A 27,938-nucleotide genomic window follows, 5' to 3' on the forward strand; every position below is an offset into this window, starting at 1 on the left:
GAAGTTTACATACACTCAATTAGTATTTGGTAGCATTGCCTGTAAATTGTTCAACTTGGGTCAAACATTTCAGGTAGCCTTCCACAAGCTTCCCACAATAAGTTGGGTGAATTTTGGCCCATTCCTCCTGACAGACCTGGTGTAACTGAGTCAGCTTTGTAAGCCTCCTTGCTCGCACACACTTTTTCAGATCTGCCCACATATTTTCTATAGGATTGAGGTCAGGGCTTTGTGATGGTCACTCCAATACCTTGACTTTGTTGTCCTTAAGCCATTTTGCCACAACTTTGGAAGTATGCTTGGGGTCATTGTCCATTTGGAAGACCCATTTGCGACCAAGCTTCAACTTCCTGACTGATGTCTTGATGTTGCTTCAATATATCCACAATTTTCCTACCTCATGATGCCATCTATTTTCTGAAGTGCACCAGTCCCTCCTGTAGCAAAGCACCCCCACAACATAATTCTACCACCCCCATGCTTCACGGTTGGGATGGTGTTCTTCGGCTTGCAAGCCTCCCCCTTTTTCCTCCAAACATAATGATGGTCATTATGGCCAAACAGTTCTATTTTTGTTTCATCAGACCAGAGGACATTTCTCCAAAAAGTACAATCTTTGTCCCCATGTGCAGTTGCAAACCGTAGTCTGGCTTTTTTATGGCGGTTTTGGAGCAGTGGCTTCTTCCTTGCTGAGCGGCCTTGCAGGTTATGTCGATATAGGACTCGTTTTACTGTGGATATAGATACTTTTGTACCTGTTTCAGCCAGCATCTTCACAAGGTCCTTTGCTGTTGTTCTGGGATTGATTTGCACTTTTCGCACCAACGTACGTTCATCTCTAGGAGACAGAACGCGTCTCCTTCCTGAGCGGTATGACGGCTGCGTGGTCCCATGGTGTTTATACTTGCTTCCTCCTGTTTGCACAGATGAACGTGGTACCTTCAGGCGTTTGGAAAATGCTCCCAAGGATGAACTATTTTTCTTCTGAGGTCTTGGCTGATTTCTTTTCCTTTCCCCATGATGTCAAGCAAAGAGGCACTGAGATTGAAGGTAGGCCTTGAAATACATCCACAGGTACACCTCCAATTGACTCACATTATGTCAATTAGCCTATCAGAAGCTTCTAAAGCCATGACATTATTTTCTGGAATTTTCCAAGCTGTTTAAAGGCACAGTCAACTTAGTATATGTAAACTTCTGACCCACTGAAATTGTGATACAGTGAATTATAAGTGAAATAATCTGTAAACAATTGTTGGAAGAATTACTTGACCTGGTTTATGAACTATCGCATGTCCCCGACCTGCCTTTTGCCTACCCCTTTTGGTGTAATAAATATCGGAGCTCAACCATCTGCCTCCTGTGTTTGCATTTGGGTCTCGCCTTGTGCCCTTATAGTCTAAGCAATTGAGAAACTATAAATGGGTGGCATCCAACCTTAAGATGGGAAGATCTGTATTTCCTATGGAGAAGGAGGCGTAGCAAGATCAGGAGTCGATCCATCCTTCATTGTCTTCCCTCATCTTCCCTGATATGGGAGAGAATATCCCTGGTACTTACAGCACCGAGAGCCAGGTTGAGATAACCTCTTTCCCTCCCGTCCACTTTGACCTATTCTAACACATATCAAGGTTTCGAGCAGACACTTTCAGGCATCAGATCAATATCTCAGCCCAAAGCACTTGGACATGCAGATCCCCTGACACAGCAGCAGCAGCAGGCATAACATAACATTGGGGCTTCCAGACATCGGTAAATCTATGCAAGTATCTATGTAAAGTCCATGGGCTAAATTGTCTGTTTAATTTAAGTCCATCTTTTTTTGTTTCCTGCGATAATCATTTATGATCTCCCTTGTCTCTCCACATCAAACCTTCTGACACAGCCACTTTATTTTGTTCTAGAAATGTTATCTACTGTACAAGTGCATCATAACAGACTTGCACAGCCCTGTAGTATGTGGTCTAAGTGAAATGATCACATCAGGTGAATGTTTAAGTGGTGAGATGGAGGCGTAGAAGACATGTCATCTGAAGATCGTAGAACAGGGGTGAGGAGGTATTAACTCCTCTAAAGTGGTCATTGGCGACCCGTCATTCAGGGCAGGTGGGGCAGAGCCACCTGTTTAGCTATTTAAAAAAATGTGTCACATATCGGTTTGGAAACAATGAAAACAACAAATAATAATCTAGTTAATAAAGCAGCATACAAACATGGTCTCTTTTTTGCTTTCTTGAGTAAGGCAGCTCCAAAATGCAGGCGTTTCAGCCTAACTCAGTGCTTTCTGTAGTGGTGGGGCAGCCAGTAGGGGTTGGTATGTGGTCCAAGTCTGGGTTTAAGGGTATCTTTTCCAAGCTTAAAAGGATAAACATTCAACATTGGCCATGCTGTCAATCCAGCATGACTTCTGCCACGTTCAAAAGAACTGGAACCTCGGAACTGGGAAATCTCAGACTTCAGTGAGTTCAAGACAACTGGGAACTCTGGGGAAAAAATCTAGCTCCGACTGGGAAAATACGCTTTGAATGGTCATCCAACTTGGTAACTCTGACTTCTTTCTAGAACTCCGACCTGAAGATCACTCCCAGTTGTCATGATTTGACCCTGTTTTTTCAGAGTTCCCAGTTGTCTTGAAAGCACCATAAATTCCTGTAGGTCGAAGTAATTGTCCGTAGACAGGATTGTGTCAAAGCACAGATCTGGGGAAGGATACCAAAAAAAGTCTGCAGCATTGACGATCCCCAAAAACACAGTGGGCTTCATCATTCTTAAATGGAAGAGGTTTGGATCCACCAAGACTCTTCCTAGAGCAGGCCGCCTGGCCAAACTGAGCAATCGGGGGAGAAGGGCCTTGGTCAGGGAGGTTGCCAAGAACCGAATGTTCACTCTGACAGATCTCCAGAGTTCCTCTGTGGAGATGGGAGAACCTTTCAGAAGGACAACCATCAGAATGTCCTTGTGTGGCCCAGCCAGAGCCCGGACTTGAACCCAATCGAACATCTTGGAGAGACCTGAAAATAGCTTTGCATCAACACTCCTCATCCAACCTGACAGAGGTTGAGAGGATCTGCAGAGAAGAATGGGAGAAACTCCCCAAATACAGGTGTACCATGCTGGTAGCGTCATAGCCAAGAAGACTCCAAGCTGTAATTGCTGCCAAAGGCGCTTCAACAAAGTACTGAGTAAAGGGTCTGAATACTTATGTAAATGTAATATTTCATTTTCTTAAATTTTTAAAATATTTTTTACAAAAGGCAAAACAACTGTTTTTGTTTTGTTATTATGGGTTATTGTGTGTAGATGAGATTTTTTTTCCATCCATTTTAGAATAAGGCTGTAATGTAACAAAATGTGGAGAAAGTCAAGGGTTCTGAATACATTCCGAATGCACTGTAATAACACTGTGATTTACTTAACCCTCTGATGATAAAGTGTCACCTCTACCCTAACAGGAAGTCTTTCATGCTGTGGTGAGGTAATTTCCTGTCGGTCCACCAGCCAGCAGGCCAGCTGGCAGCACATTCAAGCCCATACTTGTTTTGTTTTAAAAGGAGAGAGAAAAAAAATGAAACTATACTCAAATCCCAGATGTTTTCAACGACGTAAAGCCAACTGGATCATTTGCCATCCCTATAACCACTCCCCCTTCCCCCCAAACCCCCTAACTTCAGTTCCCCTCCGATGACATCAGTCAAGTGTAACAGATTGGACAGAGAGCAGCCTGTGAGACAGACACAGCAGTGGCCTCAAGCAGACCCTCACGCCTCTGTTAGAACGCTAGAGGATACAAACAACAAGATGGTATGTGATGGACAAACAGCTGAGAACTATGTTTCAGATTCACTGTGGAAAACCGCTCTCTTCCTCTTAGCCATTTCTAGCTCCTCTCTCACTCCTCACTCTCCACTGTATTCCCCCGTCTCCCATCTCTGGCCTCTCTCCCTCCCCTTTTTTCTCTCCCTCCTCTCTCTCTACGCTTGTATGTGTTGCTCAATGTTTCATCATTTCTCTACGCAGCTGCCTAGTCAGCCCAGAGATAGTGTACAGGGACAGCTGGGCTGCATATAAAGACTGTGAGAGAAAGAGAAAGGACACAGAAAGACACTGACTTCGGTCTCTCTCACAAATACCAAACCCACAAACATGTACAAATGTGTTAATTCAAGAATAATATAAAAACCCAATGATGAGAGAATAGATTCTTTATTTTCAACAAACATTTATTTGTGGTCTATATGACAAACAGAAGGAAATTAGATCTCAGCTGAACAGGGTACAACCCCAAAACCCCCTAAAAATCTAAATCCCGTTCCATTTCTTCTTATCTTTCTTTTTTAAAATGAGTCTATGTACAAAGACATAGTGTCTGTAGAAAGGGAGAGAGCTACATACTTCAACAGTCAGCTCATAGCTACAGTAGACATTCAGCTTTATTCTCTACGCAGGATAGAAAGAGTACAAATAATATGTTGATGTATCCTTTTCAAGTAACAATACAAGCAATGATTTTTTTGTTTCATTTTCAGTCATTGCATTTTCTTTTTCCCAAGAGTCAATGTATTAGAAAGAAAGGAAATATATAAAGCGAATATACAGGTAATCTTTCAGTAATAATTTAGCTAATATTATTAAAAGCGTAAGCTAATTCATGTACATATTGCTAGGCATTGTGATGTGACAGTGGACAGTGTGGATGGGGAGGTGATATCATGCAGTTTGCTTAAGGATAGATGAACAATGACATGGTACAGTGGCATTGCCCTCTCATGCCTAGCAGTATCTCTCTCTCTGATTGGACCGTTGCTTAAGACTGAACCAAGGCTCTCTCCTGTCATTGGCTACCTGCTGTGTGACCAGCTACTGTTACCTGAGGGGGAGGAGCCTAACATATGTACCTGACAGACAGGTAGAAAGGCTATATTAGACCGAAACTATTGAAAAAACAATAGGAAAGACCTTTACTGTAAACATAAAACTCGAAGTGTATTAAGAAGAAGCATATCATCATATTTTCAATTCCCTTTTAAAATGTACATAACTATGACTTCACTTCCATTCATGTGCTCAGTTACTTGTTTTAGGAACGTAGAACAGCAAAGTGGTTTTGGATACTGTATAACACTTTATTGTGTTTTGCTAACTGCTGCTGCTCACCGATACATTTTTATTTTAGAAAGGTTCTTACTGACAACACAACAAACATGGTGGGTCTCGGGCAGGTAGTTAGGTACAAGTGACAGCCTTGCATTTAGTTCTTCCAGGTCAAAGGGCAGAGGAGGCCAGGGAGGTAGCGTAACGGGTATGGCAGCAGCTTTTATCAAAGGCAGGAGGAACCAGACCAGTTAAGTCTGTCTGTGTGGACTGGAATCATGCTTGTCAGTGGTTGGATGGCTGGGCCTGTGAGAAACTGTGGGTTTGAACCACAAGTACATTTAAAGACTTTGAGAGGCCTGCTACTGTAATGCCCTATTTAAAGAGACGAGTCATCATTTCCTTCTTACAACAAGAAGAAACACACAAAAGAGCCTGCTGACTGCCCATGCTAACTCAGCTTCTAGGGAGGGAAAGAGAGAGAGTGAGAGAGACTGAGAGAGCGAGAGAGAGTGGTGTGTGTATGTGCCTGTTACATGATCAGTGAGGCTCTCAGGGGTAGCGGCTAAATCCGTTTTTACGACAGTGACATGCTCATCATTAAGGCACCTGCCAGGGACTGACTCCTAACCAATAGCCATTTAAATAGAATACTATGTGCCAATATAGCAAAGCTGAGTAATTTTTCTTACATAAAAGCCTTGTAAAAAGCACTTTTTAAAATAACAGAATCTGCACTATTAGTCCAGCACCATTGCAATCCGAGAGAAAAACAAACATATATAAACATTTATAAAAAACAAATCAAAATAATTTACTTCTCTGAAAAAAGTTCCTTGGTATCAAAAGAAAGTAAACCATTCGCTCTCTCTCTGTGCTTTTAAGAGTTGCTGATGGTGTGTTACTTCAGAATGATGTACTTAAGAGTACAGGTTATATCTCCCTTGTGTCTAAAATTATTACATGAACAATGGTGTCCGCTGAAAAGGTCTGGGGTTGTTGTTCTGACGTGCGGTTTGGTGCGCGCTGACCTAGTCTAACAGGCACTTCAAAGTCAACACCACAACAGTCACCATATTAACAGACTGATTGACAGCTATCAGACCTTAGAGAGACACTGAAATAGATGGAATACACCAAATCTAACTAGACAACTTCTCAGACTCTGATTTAATATAAAGGTACAACAAACTCTCTTCAAAACTGAGGCCTTTGTTCTCTCCATTTTCACAATGTTGTTTTTTCATAAGAAACATTACACATACAGTACCAGTCAAAGGTTTGGACACACCTACTCATTCAAGGGTTTTTCTTTATTTTTACTATTTTCTACATTGTAGAATAATAGTGACGACATCAAAACTTTGAAATAACACATAGTAACCTAAAAAGTGTTAAACAAATCAAATTATATTTTATATTTGAGATTCTTCAAAATAGCCACCCTTTGCCTTGATGACAGCTTTGCACACTTTTGTCATTCTCTCAACCAGCTTCATTAGGTAGTCACCTGGAATGCTTTTCTATTAACAGGTGTGCCTTGTTAAAAGTTAATTTGTAGAATTTCTTTCCTTCTTAATGCGTTTGAGCCAATCAGTTGTGTTGTGACAAAGTAGGGGTGGTATACAGAAGATAGCCCTATTTGGTAAAAGACCAAGTCCATATTATGGCAAGAACAGCTCAAATAAGCAAAGAGAAACGACAGTCCATCATTACTTTAAGACATGAAGGTCAGTCAATCTGGAAAATGTCAAGAACTTTGTTTCTTCAAGTGCAGTCGCAAAAACCATCAAACGCTATGATGAAACTGGCTCTCATGAGGACCACCACAGGAAAGGAAGACCCAGAGTTACCTCTGCTGCAGAGGATACGTTCATTAGAGTTAACTGCACCTCAGACTGCAGCCCAAATAAATGCATCACGGGGTTCAAGTAATAGACACATCTCAACATAAACTGTTCAGAGGAGATTGCGTGAATCAGGCCTTCATGGTCGAATTGCTGCAAAGTAACCACTACTAAAGGACACCAATAAAAAGAAGAGACTTGCTTGGGCAAAGAAACACGAGCATTGGACATTAGACTGGTGGAAATTTGTACTTTGGTCTGATGAGTCAAACTTTGAGATTTTTGGTTCCAACCTCCGTGTCTTTGTGAGACGCAGAGTAGGTGAACATATGATTTTCGCATGTGTGGTTTCCACCCATCTGGTTTGCGCTTATTGGGACTATCATTTGTTTTTCAACAGGACAATGACCCAACACACCTCCAGGCTGTTTAAGGGCTATTTGACCAAGAAGGAGTGTGATGGAGTGCTGCATCAGATGACCTGGCCTCCACAATCACCCGACCTCAACTCAATTGAGATGGTCCGGGATGAGTTGGACCGCAGAATGAAGGAAAAGCAGCTAACAAGTGCTCAGAATATGTAGGAACTCCTTCAAGACTGTTGGAAAAGCATTCCTCATTAAGCTGGTTGAGAGAATGCCAAGAGTGTGCAAAGCTGTCAAGGCAAAGGGTGGCTACTTTGAAGAATCTAAAATATTTTGATTTGTTTAACACTTTTTTTGGTTACTACATGATTCCATATGTGTTATTGCATAGTTTTGATGTCTTCACTATTATTCTACAATGTAGAAAATAGTAAAAATAAAGAAAAACCCTTGAATGAGTAGTGTGTCCAAACTTTTGACTGGTACTGTACAATATCTCAAGACTTCAGTGGTGACATGAGAAAAGGAAGGAGCTAACCTTCTGTAGAGGACATTGTGTCCTGTTACATTTAAAGCAGGAGAAAAGAGGTCAGGAACACAGACAGTCGATGGCTGAGGATGAAGCAGAAACACTGTGCAACAACAACTGCCTTCACTATATGGGAATGTGGCAAAGGCATTCTAGAATGCTGAAAATGAGCATTCTGTCTCTCACACTCACAAACACACAGTGCACGCACACACACTCACACGTTAACAGATTAGCCAGAGTGTAATTGGAATTGTAACGTAACAAAGGAATGCATTGTCTCTCAAAATGGGACAAGTTTGTGTTTTTTCCTGGCAGGGAGTAATCTTTACAGCTGGGTTTCGATCCTCTTATACATCTACATCCTACAGTATAGTACACACAAGAGACAAAACTCATAGGGTCTCAGAGTCTTAACCACCATCCTATCAATGTGTGCCAACAACAGGCAGATTACAAACATTCAAACAACCTTTAGAAAACATAGGATCATCATATCATACGTAACATAAGGACGTAATTGTCCTACCCCTTCATTGGATGAAAGTCTTTCAGAAAAACAACAGGGAGGCAGTTGACATAAAAAATGAACATACGTTGATGAGATGTTTTTTTATGGTTGTTGGTTGATAATGGCAAGAGGTGGTCCACACCAGTAGAATCCTCTGCTTGGTGTTAGGGAGGAGCAGCTCTCCAAATGCTGGCTTGGGAAGGGACTGGTGCTGGCTTGGGAATTGGACTGGGAATAGGATTGGTACTTGGAATGGGAGCAGCTAACAAACCACCTCATATCCCTGTCAGTTGGGAAGATCCACTTTGTAGAAATCTAGTAGCCCAGTATGTGTTTTCCCTATGCAATTCCAAAAATTCCCGGGTAAAGTAGAGTGTTGTGGTTCTGACATCATATAAGACTGTCTGAATTCCTAGGTGGTCGTTTCCACAAACTGTTTGCGTGCAAAATAGCACCCTATTCCCTAAATACTGCAGTATATAGGGAGTAGTGTGTCATTACTGTTCCAGTTTGTGTGTTGTGTGTGAGGTTGTTGTCCTGCTGGTAGTTGGTAGTGGTTCTGGTGCTCAAAGAGGAATCCTAGGAGATTCTGGTCTTCCTATATCCTTGGCATTAGAATGTGCTGCTTGGGTTGATTTCCAATTCCAGACGTGTGTGTGTGTGTGCATGTGACAGTGGTTCTGTGTGGCAGTTTGTGAGGGATTGTGTGTATGTACAGTATGTATGTAGCAGTGTGTTGGTGTAGCCAAGATGTTTGTGTCTACGTTTTGTGACAGTACTGTAGCTTATGTGGCAGTGTGTTGGTGAGGCAGTATGTGTGTGTGTGTGTGTGTGTGTGAACGTCTGTGCTCTCTCTGATCCATCACTCATTGCCTGCATCCACTCTCTCCTCCGTTGCCGTGGGAGGCTCCTGAGAGCGGTGCATGCAGTGGCCCAGTGAATGGCGTGTGGCCGAGCGGGAGGGCCGGGCGAAGCAGGATGTAAGAGACTGGGAGTTGCAATCACACGCTGCATCCTGGGACAGGGAGGAGACATTAAATAGTTATGTTATAATGCAATCCAATGAAAGACAGAGCTGCTCAAATAATCTGCTTGGATATGATGTCCTGTATGTGTGTATGTGTGTTTGTGCGTGCATGTGTGTACCCCTGTCTCTGTGTGAGTATCTGTCCCTGTCTCTGTGTGTGAGTGAGTATGTGTGAGACCTACCTCCACGCTGGAGCTCAAGGTCAGGTCCCTGGCAGTGAGATCGTTAGCAGTGGCCCCCAACTCCTCCCTGGGCATCTGTCTCATGAACCTCTTGTTGACGATCTTGGTGACGCTGTCGTTCCCCACTAGCGAAACCCCGGAAAGGCACTCAGGCTTGGGCTCATCCATGGCCCCCACCTCCCTCTGCCCCCTCTCCCCTCCCCCGGGCATGGTCGTTCCGGTCCGGCCGCACACGTTCCTGAAAAACTCCTGGAAGGGGCCGTATTTCTGGGCTCCGGTGTCTGGTCCAGGGCCAGAGGGCTTCCCTGCTGCCTGGCGGGCTGGGCTGGCCCCTGGCTCACTCTTCCACAGGGACTCTACGCTGCCGGAGTGTTCCACCACGCTGAACAGGCTGGACAGGCCATCGTTGAGGCCGCTGAGCACGGGGCTGTCCCTGGTGGTGGTGGAACGGGCCCAGGCCGAGCCGCTGGAGGTCGAGGACCGCTGGTGGAGGTTCCACAGGCTGCGGTCTCTGGAAGAAGCCGAGGACAATCCTCCTCCGTCCAGCTTGGAGGAGGAGGCGGAAATGCGTCGCTGTAGCTTGGGGGAGCCGAACTTGGGTGAGCAGCAAGGCCTGTCGATGCGGCTGTGCACCTTATCCAGTGATGAGGAGATGTGGCGCGAGCGGGCCGAGGCCAGCGACGACGAGGGCCGGAGGGACCAGGAGGATTTGGTGTGGAAGCCTCCCACCCCCCGAGACCCGAGCCCATCCGTCTGCAGCCCCACGCTCACAAACTGGACCGTCTGGGTGGAGCGGCTAGACACCCCCACCGTCTGGCTGCTCACATCCTTGCTGCACTTCCTCTCCAGAGAGCTGGAGCGGATGGCCTGGCGCACGCAGTTGGTCATCTCCTTCATGTCATCTGAGAGGTTGGCAGAGATCTCCAGGCCCTGGAAGGGCGCCACCCCCGCGCCACCGCTGCTGTTCTCCAGAAGGTCCCTGTGCTGCTTGGACAGAGAGCTCAGCCACTGGTCGTAGGACGAAGAGGAGGAGGCAGAGGAGGAGGAGGGAGGTTGGCCCCCCAGGGCCACAGCATCTGAGGGAGTTGAAGCCCGAGACAGGTGGCCTTGCTGGGCTTGAGGTTTGTCCTGCTTCTCCTTGGCCAGCCGGCTCTCCATACGTCGCATGGTAGGGGGGCTGTAGTAGATGCGGATGCCGGTCTTGTCGGGGGCCGTGTAGCTCCTCTGGATGCTCTCCAGGTCCAGGAAACTGCTGGGGGAGCTGGGGCAGTCCCACGTCTTGAAGGGGGCATCACCCTGCTCCATCAGAGCCATCTCATTGGTCAGGTACTTCCAGTTCTTCCTGGTGAGGTCACCCGGGTCTGTGTGGGTTAGAAGGGAAGGGGCCTGGGTGCTCGGCTGGTCCTTCTCTCCCTCCTCATTGGCTGTACCGTTGACCTCCTGACCCGGAAGGAAAGGACAGGCCTCCAGCAGACCCTCCAACATGGACGGGATGGACTTGGTACTGATAGAAGAAAAATTATATCACTAAACATGATCGTTTTATTTTTCAGCTATGACTATACATTTTTCATGATCTTTGAAAAAGAGCTTTTTGCACATTAAATACATATGTTACCTTGATAAATTGGTTCCATTTGTAACAACGTCCAGTGCAGTTTTTGTTTCAGGGGTGGTTTTGTAGTGCAGAGACTGTGAGGGAGAAAACAAGGAGACATTTTTTGTTTCCTGTCCAGCCAGTCCGGTAGTTTTATAGGCAATGTTTAATGGAGGACATGAGGATGTGGCCATCATCTAGGAGTTACAGTATTTATCCCTGACAAAGGCCTTGCTGTCCCTGTAATGATGCTGACTCAGGAGCTTTCAGCTCACAGGGAGATGAGCTCACACACACACAAATAAAAACACATATTTCCTCTCAGGGGGGGAGGGAGGAAAGAGGAGAGGGGAGGGAGAAGGGTAGGGGAGAGAGGAGGGGAGGGAAGAGGAGAGGGGAGGGAGAGAGGGTAGGGGAGAGAGGAGGGGAGGGAAGAGGAGAGGGGAGGGAGAGAGGGGAGGGGAGAGAAGAGGGGAGGGAAGAGGAGGGAGAGAGGGTAGGGGAGAGAGGAGGGTAGGGAAGAGGAGAGGGGAGGGAGAGAGGGGAGGGAAGAGGAGAGGGGAGGGAGAGAGGGGAGGGAAGAGGAGAGGGGAGGGGAGGGAAGAGGAGAGGGGAGGGAGAGAGGGTAGGGGAGAGAGGAGGGTAGGGAAGAGGAGAGGGGAGGGAGAGAGGGTAGGGGAGAGAGGAGGGTAGGGAGGAGGAGAGGGGAGGGAGAGAGGGTAGGGGAGAGAGGAGGGGAGGGGAGAGGAGAGAGGAGGGAGAGAGGGTAGGGGAGAGAGGAGGGGAGGGGGGAGGGAGAGAGGGTAGGGGATGGAGGAGGGTAGGGAAGAGGAGAGGGGAGGGAGAGAGGGTAGGGGAGAGAGGAGGGGAGGGAAGAGGAGAGGGGAGGGAGAGAGGGTAGGGGAGAGAGTAGGGAAGGGGAGAGGGGAGGGAGAGAGGGGAGGGAAGAGGAGAGGGGAGGGAGAGAGGGTAGGGGAGAGAGGAGGGGAGGGAAGAGGAGAGAGGAGGGTAGGGAAGAGGAGAGGGGAGGGAGAGAGGGTAGGGGATGGAGGAGGGTAGGGAAGAGGAGAGGGGAGGGAGAGAGGGTAGGGGAGAGAGGAGGGGAGGGAAGAGGAGAGGGGAGGGAGAGAGGGTAGGGGAGAGAGGAGGGTAGGGAAGAGGAGAGGGGAGGGAGAGAGGGGAGGGAAGAGGAGAGGGGAGGGAGAGAGGGTAGGGGAGAGAGGAGGGAAGAGGAGAGGGGAGGGAGAGAGGGTAGGGGAGAGAGGAGGGTAGGGAAGAGGAGAGGGGAGGGAGAGAGGGTAGGGGAGAGAGGAGGGAAGAGGAGAGGGGAGGGAGAGAGGGTAGGGGAGAGAGGAGGGAAGAGGAGAGGGGAGGGAGAGAGGGTAGGGGAGAGAGGAGGGTAGGGAAGAGGAGAGGGGAGGGAGAGAGGGTAGGGGAGAGAGGAGGGAAGAGGAGAGGGGAGGGAGAGAGGGTAGGGGAGAGAGGAGGGTAGGGAAGAGGAGAGGGGAGGGAGAGAGGAAGGATGGGGTGGTTCAAATGAATCCTACAGTACATGACTGCTGTATTTTGATGCACAATGCAAATGTGACTGACTGACAGAGAAGCAACAGTTGGGCTACGACAGATAGGAGAAAAGAGTAGCGAGAGAAAGAGGCGTCTGTCTGAAATAATGACATGTCCTCTTGTGTGCTTGACCTCAGTGCTATGTTCCAGTGCCGTTTTCTGACACAATAAGTATTGGAGTGCGAGAGACCTATTTTCCAAGACCAGCCAGTCAGTTTCGGGACAGACTGGATGACAGCCAGACAGACACAGGTAATGAGGCTGTGCTGGTAGAAGAGCCAGTCAGACTATACCACACACACACACACACACACACACACACACACACACACACACACACACACACACACACACACACACACACACACACACACACACACACACACACACACACACACACACACACACACACACACACACACACACACACACACACACACCCTCCAGTGTGGTCTGGCCATGCAGCAGACTCATGTTCAGCAGCATGTTGTCTCTCCCTGCATTCCTCTACTGGCCAGTTATCCCTAACCCCTCTATGGAAAACACTAAACCACTAGTCCCAGAGTACAGTAATGCATACACGCCAACAATGTCCTACCAGTGACATTAACCTTCCTTTCCACCCCAACAAAAGACCACACAGAGAAAAAAAATAGCCAAAGATGACGAGGAGAAAGGAGGACAATTAGGATAGTCACTAGACGCTACAAGGGTAGTTAGTGTCACTCTCAGTACTCACTACATGGCTAAGCTATAATACTAGACCATGCTATAATAGAATAGAGTGTAGAGCAGAATATAAGCTTATCAGGACTGAGGTGCCAATAATCCAGTTACCATCTTGCACTGTAGCCTCTGCTCCCACTGGCCCCTCTCCTGACTGAAATGCTCTAGGAGCTCCAGCTTCTCGCGGTTCCAGTTCCTCTCGCCCATCTGCAGCTGCTTGGTCAGGTCCATGACGGCTGCATATGAGTCGGCCAGGAGGTGCTGGTGCTCCTCACGCTCCCTCTTCAGTGCCACCTTCAGGTCGGGAGGTCCTTGGAGGTCCTTCTCCCCCCCGGACAGGGCAGCCATGCCCACCTTGCTCTCCAGCTGGGGGGGGACGGTGACAGAGAGAGGGTTGGTGAAGTTGGTGAGGCTGGTGATTATGTGACACTATGGGGGATGTTGTGCTTGTTCCATGCATGTTTGAGCAGCTAAATTACATGTATATGTGATGACGTAATACCAAAAGTAATGAATACCCGAATGCTCAACAAACACATCCTACTCTCTTTATGATTAACACACCAGATACATCTATTTTATTTTCCTTTCTTTGTTTCCATCTCTGAAAACACTAACATTTTTATCTGAAGATCTAAACAGACTATTAGCTTTTAAGTATTCCTCCCTCTATAAAACGAGACATGGAGCGAGGCACATAATGAGAAAGCCCTATAAATAAAGAACAGCAGCAGATGCCTCTTGTGTGTGTGTTACTTTTAAGTCATCCTTCCCTTGTTTCTAAGATTGATGAGTTTACAGGTTCTCTTCCGTCACATTAAAAGACAACAGCTAAAGACGCCCGCTACGTTTCTCCCATCCTCTCCCTCCTCTCCTCTCCTCTCCTCTCCCTCCTCTCCAATTGCCCCATTAGAATGAATCAAGCAGTGCTTCAAAGCTGAGGCGATTGCTCTTTATTTCTTTTACGAGTCTGTCTCGTTTTTTTTCTCGTATTTGAAGTCACAGCTTTCGGGGGAGAGAGCCCCATCAATCGCCATGGTGCCTGAGGATGACTGCAGGTTTCTGCCTTTTATGGAGCTAATGGAGGAGTCTGGGTGGTCTTTCGGACGACTATGCCATTCTTCTCCGACGGCGACGGAAGCGTTGATCTCGTCTGATGATGAATATCCATAATGAGTTATATTGGTGAGGCGTTGCGGGGCTGTGACTTAATGGTTGTCTGCAGGTTTACAGCACAGAGAAAGACATTTGCTCTGAACGCTCCCAATTCACCCCAGATTCCCCCCAAAACCACTGAAGACAGACATGAGTCCCAAATGGCACTATGTTTTAGTACACTACTTTTGACCAGGGCCCACATAGGCCTCTGCACTATACAGCGAATAGGGTGCCATTTGTGACACAGCCTTCCTTGGAGAACTGTCTGTTGGCATCTGTAGGCATTAGGCCATAAGCCTGGTTCCACAGTGCAACAGCTGCTGGTGCCATGCCACATTGCCAGGATGCTATCCTACTTCTGTGATTGGCTGAGCAGAGCAGGAAGAGATTGGACCCAGCTTTGCCATCCAGTTCTTTCCTGGGCACCAGCCCACTGGGTTTACACAATACAAGGGCACAGTAACGGCATAGTTTATAGGGGTGAAGGGGTAAAGGGAGAATAGTAACATTGTGTGTGTGTGTGTGTGTGTGTGTGTGTGTGTGTGTGTGTGTGTGTGTGTGTGTGTGTGTGTGTGTGTGTGTGTGTGTGTGTGTGTGTGTGTGTGTGTGTGTGATGTGTGCGCGCGCATGCGTGCGTGCGTGCGTGCGTGCATACTCCGGTGCATGCATGACTCTCAGGGTGGGGCAGCAGATGATGAATGAGTTTCTTAAAAATAAGAAAAGCAAAATGAATCAAGCTCTGATTATGCCATACAGGTTAGTCAGTAAATCTGATCTAATAAAATAAATGCAATGAATTTGGGGAATGGGCAAGCTGTTATCTTTTTTGATGGAGGTGGCTGTTATGGTGACCGTATTACTGCCACACCGGCAATCACGAGTCATGACCACAGTCAAATTCCACATGACCATTTAGTCATGATAACTAGGCTTCTCAAAGCTCTGATGCTGCTGCTGGTCATTAGTAGCCTACCAAACATGCTAACTGCCTGGTACTCAGCACTCTATTGTCCCTCTAATCACTCTGACATCAATGCAAATATAATCGAAAATCTAATCAAACACTTCATCAGAGCCCATGAGCTCATGTTGAGCAACATTTCTATAGGCTATGCAATTGCGTAAGAAAACAGAGTGATGGCCTCTATTAAAAAGAGGAGGATTCCATCAGCTTTCTATAGGCTAGGCCTACTATATTTATTTCTCAACTTTCCTAATTTCAAGCACATTGCTTCTCTTTACAACAGGAGTATAGCCTACCTGGCTGGCATGAAAATGAACCACGGGAAAAGCGTCCTCCATTCGCTATTTTAGCGCATAGATGACATGTATTTTTTCCCCCTGCCCATGTTTCGAGACAGGTGCATGACAATGGTCTATTCTAAATCCAAACAAATTTCACAGATATTATTTAGTATATGTAAAGACAAGATTCAATCAAGAAAAACAATATTAGCCTATGACTTGTGAATTATATATTATCACTTGTGCATGATGCCCAGCTTTTATGCTATAAGGCAAGAAACAGCGCATGCCTTTTTTATAGTCGCACATCTAATGTAGCTTAGCCCATAGGCCTATATGTTTTGATAAGGTTTGTATCTCAACTAACGTGGCCAAATAACTTCTTAAAATTAAGCACATTAATCTGCTTTACAACCGGTGTAGAGCCTAACTGGCATACAGTGTATTCTGATAGCACTCAGACCCCTTGACTTTTTCCACATTTTGTTACATTACAAACTTATTCTAAAATTGATTACATTGTTTTCCCCTCATCAATATACACACAATATACCATAACGACAAAGCAAAAACAGGTTTTTTGAAATTTTGGCACATTTATTCATCAATGATCTCTCTGTACTTTGCTCCATTTATCTTTCCCTCGATCCTGTCAAGTCTCCCAGTCCCTGCCGCTGAAAAACATCCCCACAGCATGATGCTGCCACCACCATGCTTCAACGTAGGGATGGTGTCAGGTTTCCTCCAGACGTGACGCTTGGCATTCAGGCCAAAGAGTTCAATCTTGGTTTCATCAGACCAGAGAATGCTGTTTCTTACGGTCTGAGAGTCCTTTAGGTGCATTTTGGCAAACTCCAAGCAGGCTGTCATGTGCCTTTTACTGAGGAGTGGATTCCGTCTGCCACTCTACCATAAAGGCCTGATTAGTGGAGTGCTGCAGAGATGGTTGTCCTTCTGAAAGGTTCTACCATCTCCACAGAGGAACTCTGGAGCTCTGTCAGAGTGATCATCGGGTTCTTGGTCACCTCCAAGACCAAGGCCCTTCTCCCCCGATTACTCAGTTTGGCCAGGCGGCCAGCTCTAGGAAGAGTCTTGGTGGATCCAAACTTCTTTAATTTAAGAATTATGGAGGTCACTGTGTTCTTGGGGACCTTCAATGCTGCAGACATGTTTTGGTACTCTTCCCCAGATCTGTGCCTTGACACAATCCAGTCTCGGAGCTCTATGGACAATTCCTTCAACCTCATGGCTTGGTTTTTGCTCTCACATGCACTGTCAACTGTGGGACCTTACATAGACAGGTGTGTGCCTTTCCAAATCATGTCCAATCAATTGAATTTACCACAGGTGGACTCTAATCAAGTTGTAGAAACATCTCAAGGATGATCAATGGAAACAGCATGCGCCGGAGCTCAATTTCGAGTGTCATAGCAAAGAGTCTGAATACTTATGTAAATAAGGTATTTCTGTTTTACAGTTTTTAATAGATTTGCAAAAATTTCTAATTACCTGTTTTCGCTTTGTTATTTTGGGGCATTGTGTGTAGATTGATAATAAAAATATATTTTTTTTATTTTGCCCCTTTTTCTCCCCAATTTTGTGATATCCAATTGGTAGTTACAGTCTTGTCCCATCGCTGCCACTCCCGTACGGCCTTGGGAGAGGCGAAGGTCGAGAGCCGTGCATCCTCCGAAACACAACCCAGCCAAGCCACACTGCTTCTTGACACAATGTCCGCTTAAATCAGAAGCCCACCTTAACAATGTGTCGGAGGAAACACCGCACACCTGGCGACCGTGTCAGCGTGCATTGCACCCCGCCACAGGTGTCGCTAGTGCGCGATGGGACAAGACCATCCCTGCCGGCCAAACCCTCCTCTAACCCGGACAACGCTGGGCCAATTGTGCGCCGCTCCATGGGTCTCCCGGTCACGGCCGGCTGCGACAGAGCCTGGACTCGAACCAGGATCTCTAGTGGAAACAATTAGCACTTAGACCACTGCGCCATTCGGGAGGCATTAATGAGGATTGTTATTTAATTATCAATTTTAGAATAAGGCTGTAACGTAACAAAATGTGGAAAAAGTGAAGGGGTCTGAATAGTTTCTGAATGCACTGTACATAGGCGGCGTGTGAGTTTCACATTTGGGGAAGATAATTCTCCTCAGCAAAATGAAAGGATTACATGCATAACCACATTTGTGGTCACTTTTGAGAATGGTGTTTTCCCGCTAATTGATTGCATTTTGGAACGTTCACGCTTTTAGCCAGCCAATTACTGTGTGTGCATTGCTGCGCTTATAATGAGAAAAAATTGCCTAATAGTTTATCAACATTTTAAGCTAAATGTTCTGATCTGTTGCATCAGCCTCATTGACTTTAAACGTTTTTTTGATGCTAGTGGTAGTATTAATTTGGGATCGATTGCATCCCACAACTGTACCTGTCACGCCCAGATCTGTTTCACCTGTCCTTGTGCTTGTCTCCACCCCCTCCAGGTGTCGCCAATCTTCCTCACTTACAGTGGCTTCGAAAGTATTCACCCCCTTGGCATTTTTCCTATTTTGTTGCCTTACAACCTGGAAGTAAAACTTATTTTTTGGGGGTTTGTATCATTTGATTTACATAACATGCCTACCACTTTGAAGATGCAAAATATGTTTTATTGTGAAACAAACAAGAAATAAGAGAAAAAAACTGAAAACTTGAGCGTGCATAACTATTCAACCCCCAAAGTCAATACTTTGTAGAGTCACCTTTTGCAGCAATTACAGCTGCAAGTCTCTTGGGGTATGTCTCTATAATCTTGGCACATCTAGCTACTGGGATTTTTGCCTGTTCTTCAAAGCAAAACTGCTCCAGCTCCTTCAAGTTGGATGGGTTCTGCTGGTGTACAGCAATATTTAAGTCATACCACAGATTCTCAATTGGATTGAGGTCTGGGCTTTGACTAGGCCATTCCGAAACATTTAACTGTTTCCCCTTAAACCACTCGATTGTTGCATTACCAGTATGCTTAGGGTCATTGTCCTGATGGAAGGTGAACCTCCGTCCCAGTCTCAAATCTCTGGAAGACTGAAACAGGTTTCCCTCAAGAATTTCCCTGTATTTAGCACCATCCATCATTCCTTCAATTCTGACCAGTTTCCCAGTCCCTGCCGATGAAAAACATCCCCACAGCATGATGCTGCCACCACCATTCTTCACTGTGGGGATGGCGTTCTCGAGGTGATGAGAGGTGTTAGGTTTGTGCCAGACATAGTGTTTTCCTTGGCCAAAAAGCTAAATTTTTGTCTCATCTAACCAGAGTACCTTCTTCCATATGTTTGGGGAGTCTCCCACATGCCTTTTGGCGAACACCAAACATGATTGCTTATTGTTTTCTTTAAGCAATGGCTTTTTTTCTGGCCGCTCTGCCGTAAAGCCCAGCTCTGTGGAGTGTACGGCTTAAAGTGGACTTATGGACAAATACTTCAATCTCCGCTGTGGAGCTTTGCAGCTCCATCAGGGTTATCTTTGGTCTCTTTGTTGCCTCTCTGATTAATGCCCTCCTTGTCTGGTCCGTGAGTTTTGGTGGGCGGCCCGCTCTTGGCAGGTTTGTTGTGGTGCCATATTCTTTCCATTTTTTTTTTAAAATAATGGATTTAAATGGTGCTCCGTGGGATGTTCAAAGTTTCAGATAATTTTTTATAACCCAACCCTGATCTGTCCTTCTCCACAACGTTGTCCCTGACCTGTTTGGAGAGCTCCTTGGTCTTCATAGTGCTGCTTGCTTGGTTGTGCCCCTTGATTAGTGGTGTTGCAGACTCTGGGGCCTTTCAGAACAGGTGTATATATACTGAGATCATGTGACAGATCATGTGACACTTAGATTGCACACAGGTGGACTTTATTTAACTAATTATGTGACTTCTGAAGGTAATTGGTTCCACCAGATCTTATTTAGGGGCTTCATAGCAAAGGGGGTGAATACATATGCACCCACCACTTTCCGTTTTATATTCTTTGGAATTTTTTGAAACAAGTTATTTTTTTCATTTACTTCACCAATTTGGACTATTTTGTGTATGTCAATTACATGAAATCCAAATAAAAATCCATTTAAATTACAGGTTGTAATGCAACAAAATAGGAAAAACGCCAAGGGGGTGAATACTTTTGCAAGGCACTATATCCCCTGGGTATTTATACCTGTGTTTTCTGTCTGTCTGCGTCAGTTTGTCTTGTTTGTTCAAGCCTACCAGCATTTTGTGTCTCAGCTCCTGCTTTTTCCAGTATGTCTTTTCTCGTCCTCCTGGATTTGACCCCTGCCTGTCCTGACTCCAAGCCCGCCTGCCTGACCACTCTGTCTACCCCTGAGCCTGGCTGCCGTCCTGTACCATTGTTACTTCTACACAGTCTGCACTTGGGTCTTCCCTGAAACCTGATAGTCTGGTACTATGTTTGGGCTCCCGAGTGGCGCAGCGGTCTAAGGCACTGCACCTCAGTGTTTGAGGTGTCACTACAGACACCCTGGTTCAATTCCAGCCTGTATCACAACTGGCCATGATTGGGAGTCCCTAACCTTTATTTAACTAGGCTTGTCAGTTATGAACAAATTCTTATTTACAATGACGGCCTGCAGGGCCAATTGTTGCCCAATTGTGCGCCGCCCCATGGGACTCCCAATCACGACCGGTTGTGATACAGCCTAGAATCAAACCGGGGTCTGTAGTGATGTCTCTTGCACTGAGATGCAGTGCCTTAGACCGCCGCGCCACTCAGAAAGAGAGTCAACGCTTTGATTATGGCCATGATTCATACAGGTGACGCCTTTTTAAATTGTTTCAACTAAATTACATTGTCATCTGGGTCTTCTGGTGATACACAAATCAGGATTCTAACCCGGGGTAAAATGTAGACTTCACCCAAGGCTACAGACTGAGTCATGCTCCTACAGTCCATGTAGGCCATTATTTCATCAGGAAATATCAATGAAGAAAATAAGTTAGTTGTGTCCAGTTTAATAAAGGTGTAGAACCAATGCACAAGAAGCCCCTTTTCCTGTCTCCTCAACCCTTCTGTTCCCTCTCTCCCTCCCACCCTGACACACAACACATTACTACTGCCAGGGAGGAGAGAGACAAAAGCCTCTACGGTGGATACAGGAGGAGGAAGGGGGATGGATGAATGAAAAAGCCTGGCCCAGGTTGTAAATTGTGACCCAGTTATGGTGTTGAGTAGCTGTGTTGGCGCCGCCAGGAAAGGGATCCCCATGGCACAGTGCTGCTCTCAGGGCAGGCAACCATTTAGCTGTGCCCTTACAGACCCATGCAGGAGGGACTGCAGAGGGAGGGAACAGTCTGACAGGACCAAGGAAACATGCTTCAAACTTTCTCTGTGTCTACTGTACTGTACCTCTCTCTCTCTTGCGCTCTCTCTCCCTCTGTTTATTCCCCTTCTCTCTCTCCCTCTGTTTATTCTGCTTCTCTCTCTCTCTCTCTCTCTCTTTGTTTATTCCCCACTCAATTCAATTCAATTGAAGGGCTTTATTGGCATGGGAAACATATGTTAACATTGCCAAAGCAAGTGAAGTAGATAATAAACAAAAGTGAAATAAACAATACAAATGAACAGTAAACATGACACTCACAGAAGTTCCAAAAGAATAAAGATATTTCAAATACATATTATGTATATATACAGTGTTGTAACGATGTGCAAATAATGAATGTACAAAAGGGAAAATAAATCAAACATAAATATGGGTTGTATTTACAATGGTGTTTGTTTTTCACTGGTTGCCCATTTCTTGTGGCAACAGGTCACAAATCTTGCTGCTGTGATGGCACACAGTGGGGTCTCTCTCTCTAGCCCCCCTTTCATTATTCCTCTCCACCTCTTCCTCTCTTAATTGCAGAGGTCTAGGGGAAAAGTAGACGGCCAAACTAAACCCCAGACAGATAGATTGGCACAAATCCACCACCTCAGGATATCAGCAGTTTCAAGCCATTTGTCAACATGAGTATTGGTGATTAAATGACTGATTCATACTTCTGATCACCTGTAACATAGCTCTCCGCAGCTCGACAGCTTTTCTCAGTAAATTGTAACAAATGACAGGTCATGTCATCCTTTATGAATGGGTAACTTGATCTTCGTACAGCTTCAGAGGGTGCTCTCCTGCATGCTGAATGAAGACCTTTCTTATTTATAACAACAACAAAAACCACTTAATGGTCATACAATCAATGTCTTTGCTTCAGACATCCAGGTAGCCAACAGGAGAAACTGATGTATTACCCTCCCAGGGATGCTTTATGCTAAGCCTCTTAGATAATGGTCAGGCAGGGAACGTGACACATGTGAAATCCATTGGTCTGTAAGCTACATAATAGACTGGCCTCTGAACTAGCCAAATAAGGTTTTTAGTTGATTTTAGGTAAACTATGGGTTTGAAACTATAAATATACAACAGAGGGTTTCTATAGACTAGCTAGCACAATACCATGTCAGCCATATTGAGTGTACCCATGAGGGTGAAGTCAAATTTCCATTCTAGTAATTATATTTCTATGCTAGTTGCACCCTTCTAGGTGGTGTGGTCTTACCTGGGTAATGAGGCTCTTGAGCTCGGTCCTCTCCACCTCCCAGGAGGCCTTAGCGCGGGCAAACTGCTGGGTCAGTTCCTGAGAGCCCTGGCGCTCCTCTCGCAGCTCCCCGCTCAGATCCTGGAGCACTCCCTTCAGGTCTGCCAGTGTGCTGCTCACGCCACTCGTCTAGGCCACGGACAGGATGGAGAATCAGTGAGATGAACATGACATTTGAGAGGATCTCCATGTCATGCATTTGATCAATAACTGCTGTTTCCTGTGTGTTGTCAGGGTTGTTTTCAGTAGACACTAAACAGAAAGAACCCACTGAAACCGAGAGGAACAACCTGAACTTGTCCAATAACAAAAGCTTGTTTTTGTTTTCTGTAGCAAAACATTTTTGCAACGGTGTGCACTAATGAATATGACCCAGGTGTGACCTGTTCCTGCACCTGTGTGTAGCTCTTCTCCAGCACACAGAGCTCTTTGGAGATGGTGGGGCAGAGGTGCTGCTCCTCTGCGGAGGTCATCTTGTTGTCTCCCTGTTGGGGGTGGGCGGCCAGACTCTCCTCCTCCAGCAGCAGGTACAGGTCCTTCAGGCTGTTCACCTGTAGGGACATACGCAGCAAATTATTAGTCAGCCAAGTTTCTTAAACAGCTCATTTATTTTATTTAACCCAGTAAGTTGACTGAGAACACATTCTCATTTACAGCAACAGCCTGGGGAATAGTTACAGGATGAACGAGCAAATTGTAAGCTGGGGATGATTAGGTAACCGTGATGGTATGAGGGCCAGATTGGGAATTTAGCCAGGACACCAGGGTTAACACTCCTACTCTTACGATAAGTGCAATGGAATCTTTAGTGACCACAGAGAGTCAGGACACACGTTTAATATCCCATCCGAATGACGGCACCCTACACAGGGCAACGTCCCCAATCACTGCCCTGGGGCATTGGGATATTTAAAAATGTTTAGACCAGAGGAGAGGGTGCCTCCTACAGACCCTCCAACACTACTTCCAGCAGCATCTGGTCTCCCATCCAGGGACCAACCAGGACAAACCAACGCTTAGTTTCAGAAGCAAGCCAGCAGTGGGATGCAAGGTGGTATCCTGCTGGCTAACGAGGATAAAATAAAATCAACCAACCAAACTACTCTGCCACAGCTAAGTGGCTGATTCAAAGGGAGAGGGGGGCTAGTCAGTCCCGTACCTCCAAGACATCCTTGGCCTCCGTGTCCAGCTTGCGTCCCAGCCGCCACTGTTTGAGGAAGCAGCGCAGCTTGAGGCTGAGCAGCAGCAGGGTCTGCTTGAGCTGCTGGGACTCCTGCAACATCAGGTTCCTCTCTTGGCTCCAGAACTTCTGCTGCAGCCGCGTCTGCAGACTCAGACTCTGTAGCTGGAAGTCCCTTCTCGTCAGGGCCTTCTGGTGCTCCTCCTGCAGCTGGAGACAGAGGGAGAGACAAACACACGCAGGCAGGCAGGCGTACGCACACACACATAGAGAGAGAGGAGACAGTCAGTGGGCCACAGGGGCTCACAGTGCCAGTGTTGTTATGATAAGGGATTAGGTGCAGCACCGTTTATGGAGTTTGCTTTAGCTGTTTGCTAAGTGGGTGAATGATAATAAACTGCTGTTGTTGTACATATCATAGTAGTGATACCATACTGTCCTCAGGTGTGGTGCATACTCTGTATTAACATTGCCAAGATGTTACAGTAACAATGCTCTGTGTGGTTTAGAAGGGTTTGGCTGTAGTCAGTGTTGTGTACATAGATATAGAACAGTTTGATGATTGTGTACCTGTGTGAATGTCTGTGAGCTGCTGTGGGTGGGGTCTCTGTGATCCTGTCTCTCCACAGTCAGTTCCTCCTGCGTCCTGCAAGCATTCTCCCTCGCCTCCAACAGAAGGGCCTGCAGCTCACTGATCTGCTGAGGGAGGGAGGGAGCAAGCGTGAGAGCGAGAGAGCGATACACCATTATAGCTAGATTACAATACACTCTGCAATGCTATATCACCCTGTAAAGTGTAAAGCATACCACACCACTTTCCACAACTGAAAAATATCCTCCATTGATAACTCACTTACTGGAGTTACTGTTCCCCTTAGTGTTCTTCTTCACTTCTCGCTAACCCGTGGTGGGGGAACAACAATCCAACCGTATGTCACACAGTTAAAGACATACAGCACACTCACACACCACACATGGTCCAACAAATACACCTCATCTTTAGTACTGTCACGTGCTTCATTTGGCCATTGAGTGAGAGGAGTTACTGTTCCCCTTAGTGTTCTTCTTCTTCACTTCTCGCTAACCCGTGGTGGGGGCCACCCCAGCATACCATTAGCGCTAACCTACGAAATGCTACTCAAATGGCCTCCGTTCTAACGTCAGGCACAAGACCAGTCACTCAAGCTTTTCATTATCACTCAGCGCCCACCATTTTATCCCCACCAATTAGTGTGTAGAATTGGATAAGGTGGGAGAATGGGGGTGTTCTATGGAAGACTGAAATACCCCGAGGGGCATTAATAGACTCTGAAGGTTTAAAAAGAAACATTATTCCATTATCCAATATCCACTGTGTCATAATGTTCCATGGATAACTGTGTTTAAATGGCACTTTAACCCATACTGCTGTGTTTTGAGGTACAATAACAACCTTTATGTTTTGTCCCAAGGTTCTCTGAGGGCTTTGACAGATAAGTGAAAATACAATGTTATTATTTTAATGTTAGCTTATTTAGATGTTGCATTGCTGGAATCATTTTTTTTTTTGTTGTTGAGTTGCACACTCAATATCTACTCATAATCTACTACAATCTACTTGGTTATTTACTAGGGATAACCAACATCTTGGCAGTATGCCCTCCCAACAACTCTACCCTCACTGTGTATTCTGAGAGAGTCCCTGCCAGTGCAAGTCCCAATTGCACTATTACTCAGCCAGTCACAAATTGATTTGCAGCAGATTTTTTATAAAATGTATACCGTAGCTCGCTTCTGCATTTCTCCCCCTTTCTCCTTCTCCTCAGCAGCCTCTGTAAGTGACTTCTGACACCCTCATTTTCTCACCAAAGGGATCCAAGGAGTAAGAGTGAAGGGAGCTCAATTTCAGCTGCTAAACCTTTCAATTTCCTCACATTCCAATGCATATTCGCCTCATAGACCATAACAATTGTATAAAAGGCTTACATTCCCCAGCCAAGCCTTAGACACAGACTCCATGCATATAAATGGATAACCTGCTGTCAGTTTCCAATGCCTTTCACAGCATTATGTCAGTCTTACTGTCCTGCAGAAGACTCTTCTATTTAAGTTGCTTTCTGAGCAGGATATAGTACCCTATTTTTAACATTACACAGTTACTCTGAAAGGGTTGGTTGGTGGTAATGGACACAAGAGGCACCACTCAGTGGGGAGAGACCAGGGCCGTATTCATTAGGCACTAAACAGGAGAAAACTGACTAAAACAAGGAGGGACTACCTGCACAACGTTTTGAAACTATGTTCCCTAATGAATAGGACCCAGAACACAGTCACCCTGATGGACCCCAGGTTCCCACCAACATCCATGTCCATACATCAGCCCTGTCACGCTTCTATCGACCGACGCTGTCTCTACAGACACACAGAGCACTCAGGCAGTCTGCGTGTGATAACGTCGCCTGGCGTTGGGCCAAGGTGTTACTGCCTGCCTGTCCTATCCCCTGTCCTTTCCTCCTTCCCTCACCGGAGCGGGTCCTGATCTCCCCGGACCTGGCAGCCTCATCATTGATCACTGAGAGGGGAGAGGAGCAGGGTGGATGATAATGTGTAGAAGCCAACAGTAGTTTGTGATGCAGAGGTTACTGAGAGAGACACAGGGTGAATTATTAGACCTACTTATTTCAAACACGTGGCCCGTGGGCCAAAAGTCACCCACAAGCTGATTTAATGTGGCCCGCTGAATGTTGTCATAGTTAACCGCCTACTATGATTATATAATTCTATATTTCGAGAATGTGTTTAATTCTGGAGATACAGAGAAATCAACTGAGTTATTGAACCTTTAATAACCAGCCTACTGACAGCAACAATGAGGTTCTCTAGTTCTCACAGTTAGGGAGTGTGTGTTCAGATGACTAACTGATTATGTGCTACAGTACAGCCCAGAGAGAAACCTTCCCTTTCATGACTCTCATATTATAAACCCAACATTGTATATCCTGTAAGAGGAGAGCGGGCTGTGGCGATTGTGTTGCTCTCTGCTCTATTCATCGCTTCTGCAGTTGCCCCTCCCTCACAGCCCAGGTTTCCAAGGAGACCTGCTACGGAAAGGTCAAACGAACACTGAGCAGCAGACACTTCCTCTGCTCACTTCAAGAGCTGATGTCATTGTGTTTACTGCAGCGTGATTCCAGCCTGATTCCCCCACTATCTATCACATGAAAGAACGAGGGAAGCGAGCCTAAAGACAGCTTAAACCGCATGTTTGGGCCATCAAGGAGTGCACAGTGTGTGTGTGTGTGTGTGTGTGTGTGTGTGTGTGTGTGTGTGTGTGTGTGTGTGTGTGTGTGTGTGTGTGTGTGTGTGTGTGCGTGTGCGTGTGCGTGTTTGTGCATGCATGTGTTTATTTTGACTGTTCTATAGCAGTGACCTACCAGGGCTGTGTCCGTCTCCTGTTTAACCTGGTTCTTGTTGCTGTCAATGTGGCTGTCACCCTCCTCCTCCTCCTGACCTTTCACTTCGCGCTCTGATTGGTCCCTAAAGTTGGGCTGCTGCATGCATGGGCAAGTTAATGAATAAAAATGAAACAAAATAATAAAAAGAGGGAAAGAGGAACAGAGGAAAGGGAAGGAAGAAGATGAGGGGAGACATATGGTAGGGAGGGAGGGAATTGAAAACAAAACAATACAACCAAAATGGAAGATCCGGAAGACACATTGAAAATAAAAAATGAACCTCACAGGACAAATAAAAGTATATAAAGGAAAAACAGCTTTGTCAGAGTGGCGTAGGACAGAGTGGAGAACAGAACCAAAACAATGATGAGAAGTACGAGCGACGGCTGGAGGGTTGGGGGATGAGGGTGGGAGTGAAGGACAGTAAGAGGAGAGTGTAGGAGAGGGGATTAACATAATCAAAGGAGTGAAAGAAGAGAGGGGAAGAAAGGGAAAGGGAAACAAGTGAAGAAAGCAGCGGTCATGGTGCCCATGCAGTGAGAGGGGGGAGATGGAGGGACGGGGTGAGAGAGGGAGAGACGGGGTGAGAGAGGGAGGGACGGGGTGAGAGAGGGAGGGACGGGGGGAGAGAGAGAGACGGGGTGAGAGAGGGAGGGACGGGTTGAGAGAGGGAGGGATGAGATGAGAGGGGGAGGGAGAGATGGGGGGATGGGGTGAGAGAGGGAGGGAGGGACGGGGTGAGAGAGCGTATGCGGTTGGGACTCAGTAGGCCTCTAATGGAGCTTAACTCTAAGCATAGAACCAACTTTACTAGAGTGCATTTACTTGGATATGCAAATTGTATTTTGATGTGTG

The 27,938-nt window shown here is 46.2% G+C and overlaps 1 protein-coding gene across 1 annotated transcript in view; it reads right to left on the reverse strand.

Moving 5' to 3' along the window:
• Positions 1-7,794: 7,794 nt before the first annotated feature.
• The window catches only part of LOC120061609 (protein SOGA1-like), a 73,494-nt gene continuing 53,350 nt past the window's right edge, over positions 7,795-27,938 (reverse strand). Inside the window, exons 6-15 of the mRNA XM_039011514.1 lie at positions 27,063-27,179; positions 24,220-24,348; positions 23,629-23,859; positions 22,853-23,020; positions 22,431-22,598; positions 13,550-13,804; positions 11,171-11,244; positions 9,870-11,056; positions 9,553-9,824; positions 7,795-9,358 (exon numbers count right to left, since the gene is read on the reverse strand). Of these exons, the coding sequence (XP_038867442.1) occupies positions 9,206-9,358; positions 9,553-9,824; positions 9,870-11,056; positions 11,171-11,244; positions 13,550-13,804; positions 22,431-22,598; positions 22,853-23,020; positions 23,629-23,859; positions 24,220-24,348; positions 27,063-27,179 (2,754 nt within the window). The 3' untranslated portion in view covers positions 7,795-9,205. The remainder of the gene's footprint in view (positions 9,359-9,552; positions 9,825-9,869; positions 11,057-11,170; positions 11,245-13,549; positions 13,805-22,430; positions 22,599-22,852; positions 23,021-23,628; positions 23,860-24,219; positions 24,349-27,062; positions 27,180-27,938) is intronic.

This window comes from Salvelinus namaycush, chromosome 16 (genome assembly GCF_016432855.1).
Source record: "Salvelinus namaycush isolate Seneca chromosome 16, SaNama_1.0, whole genome shotgun sequence".
NCBI classification, from domain to species: domain Eukaryota; kingdom Metazoa; phylum Chordata; class Actinopteri; order Salmoniformes; family Salmonidae; genus Salvelinus; species Salvelinus namaycush.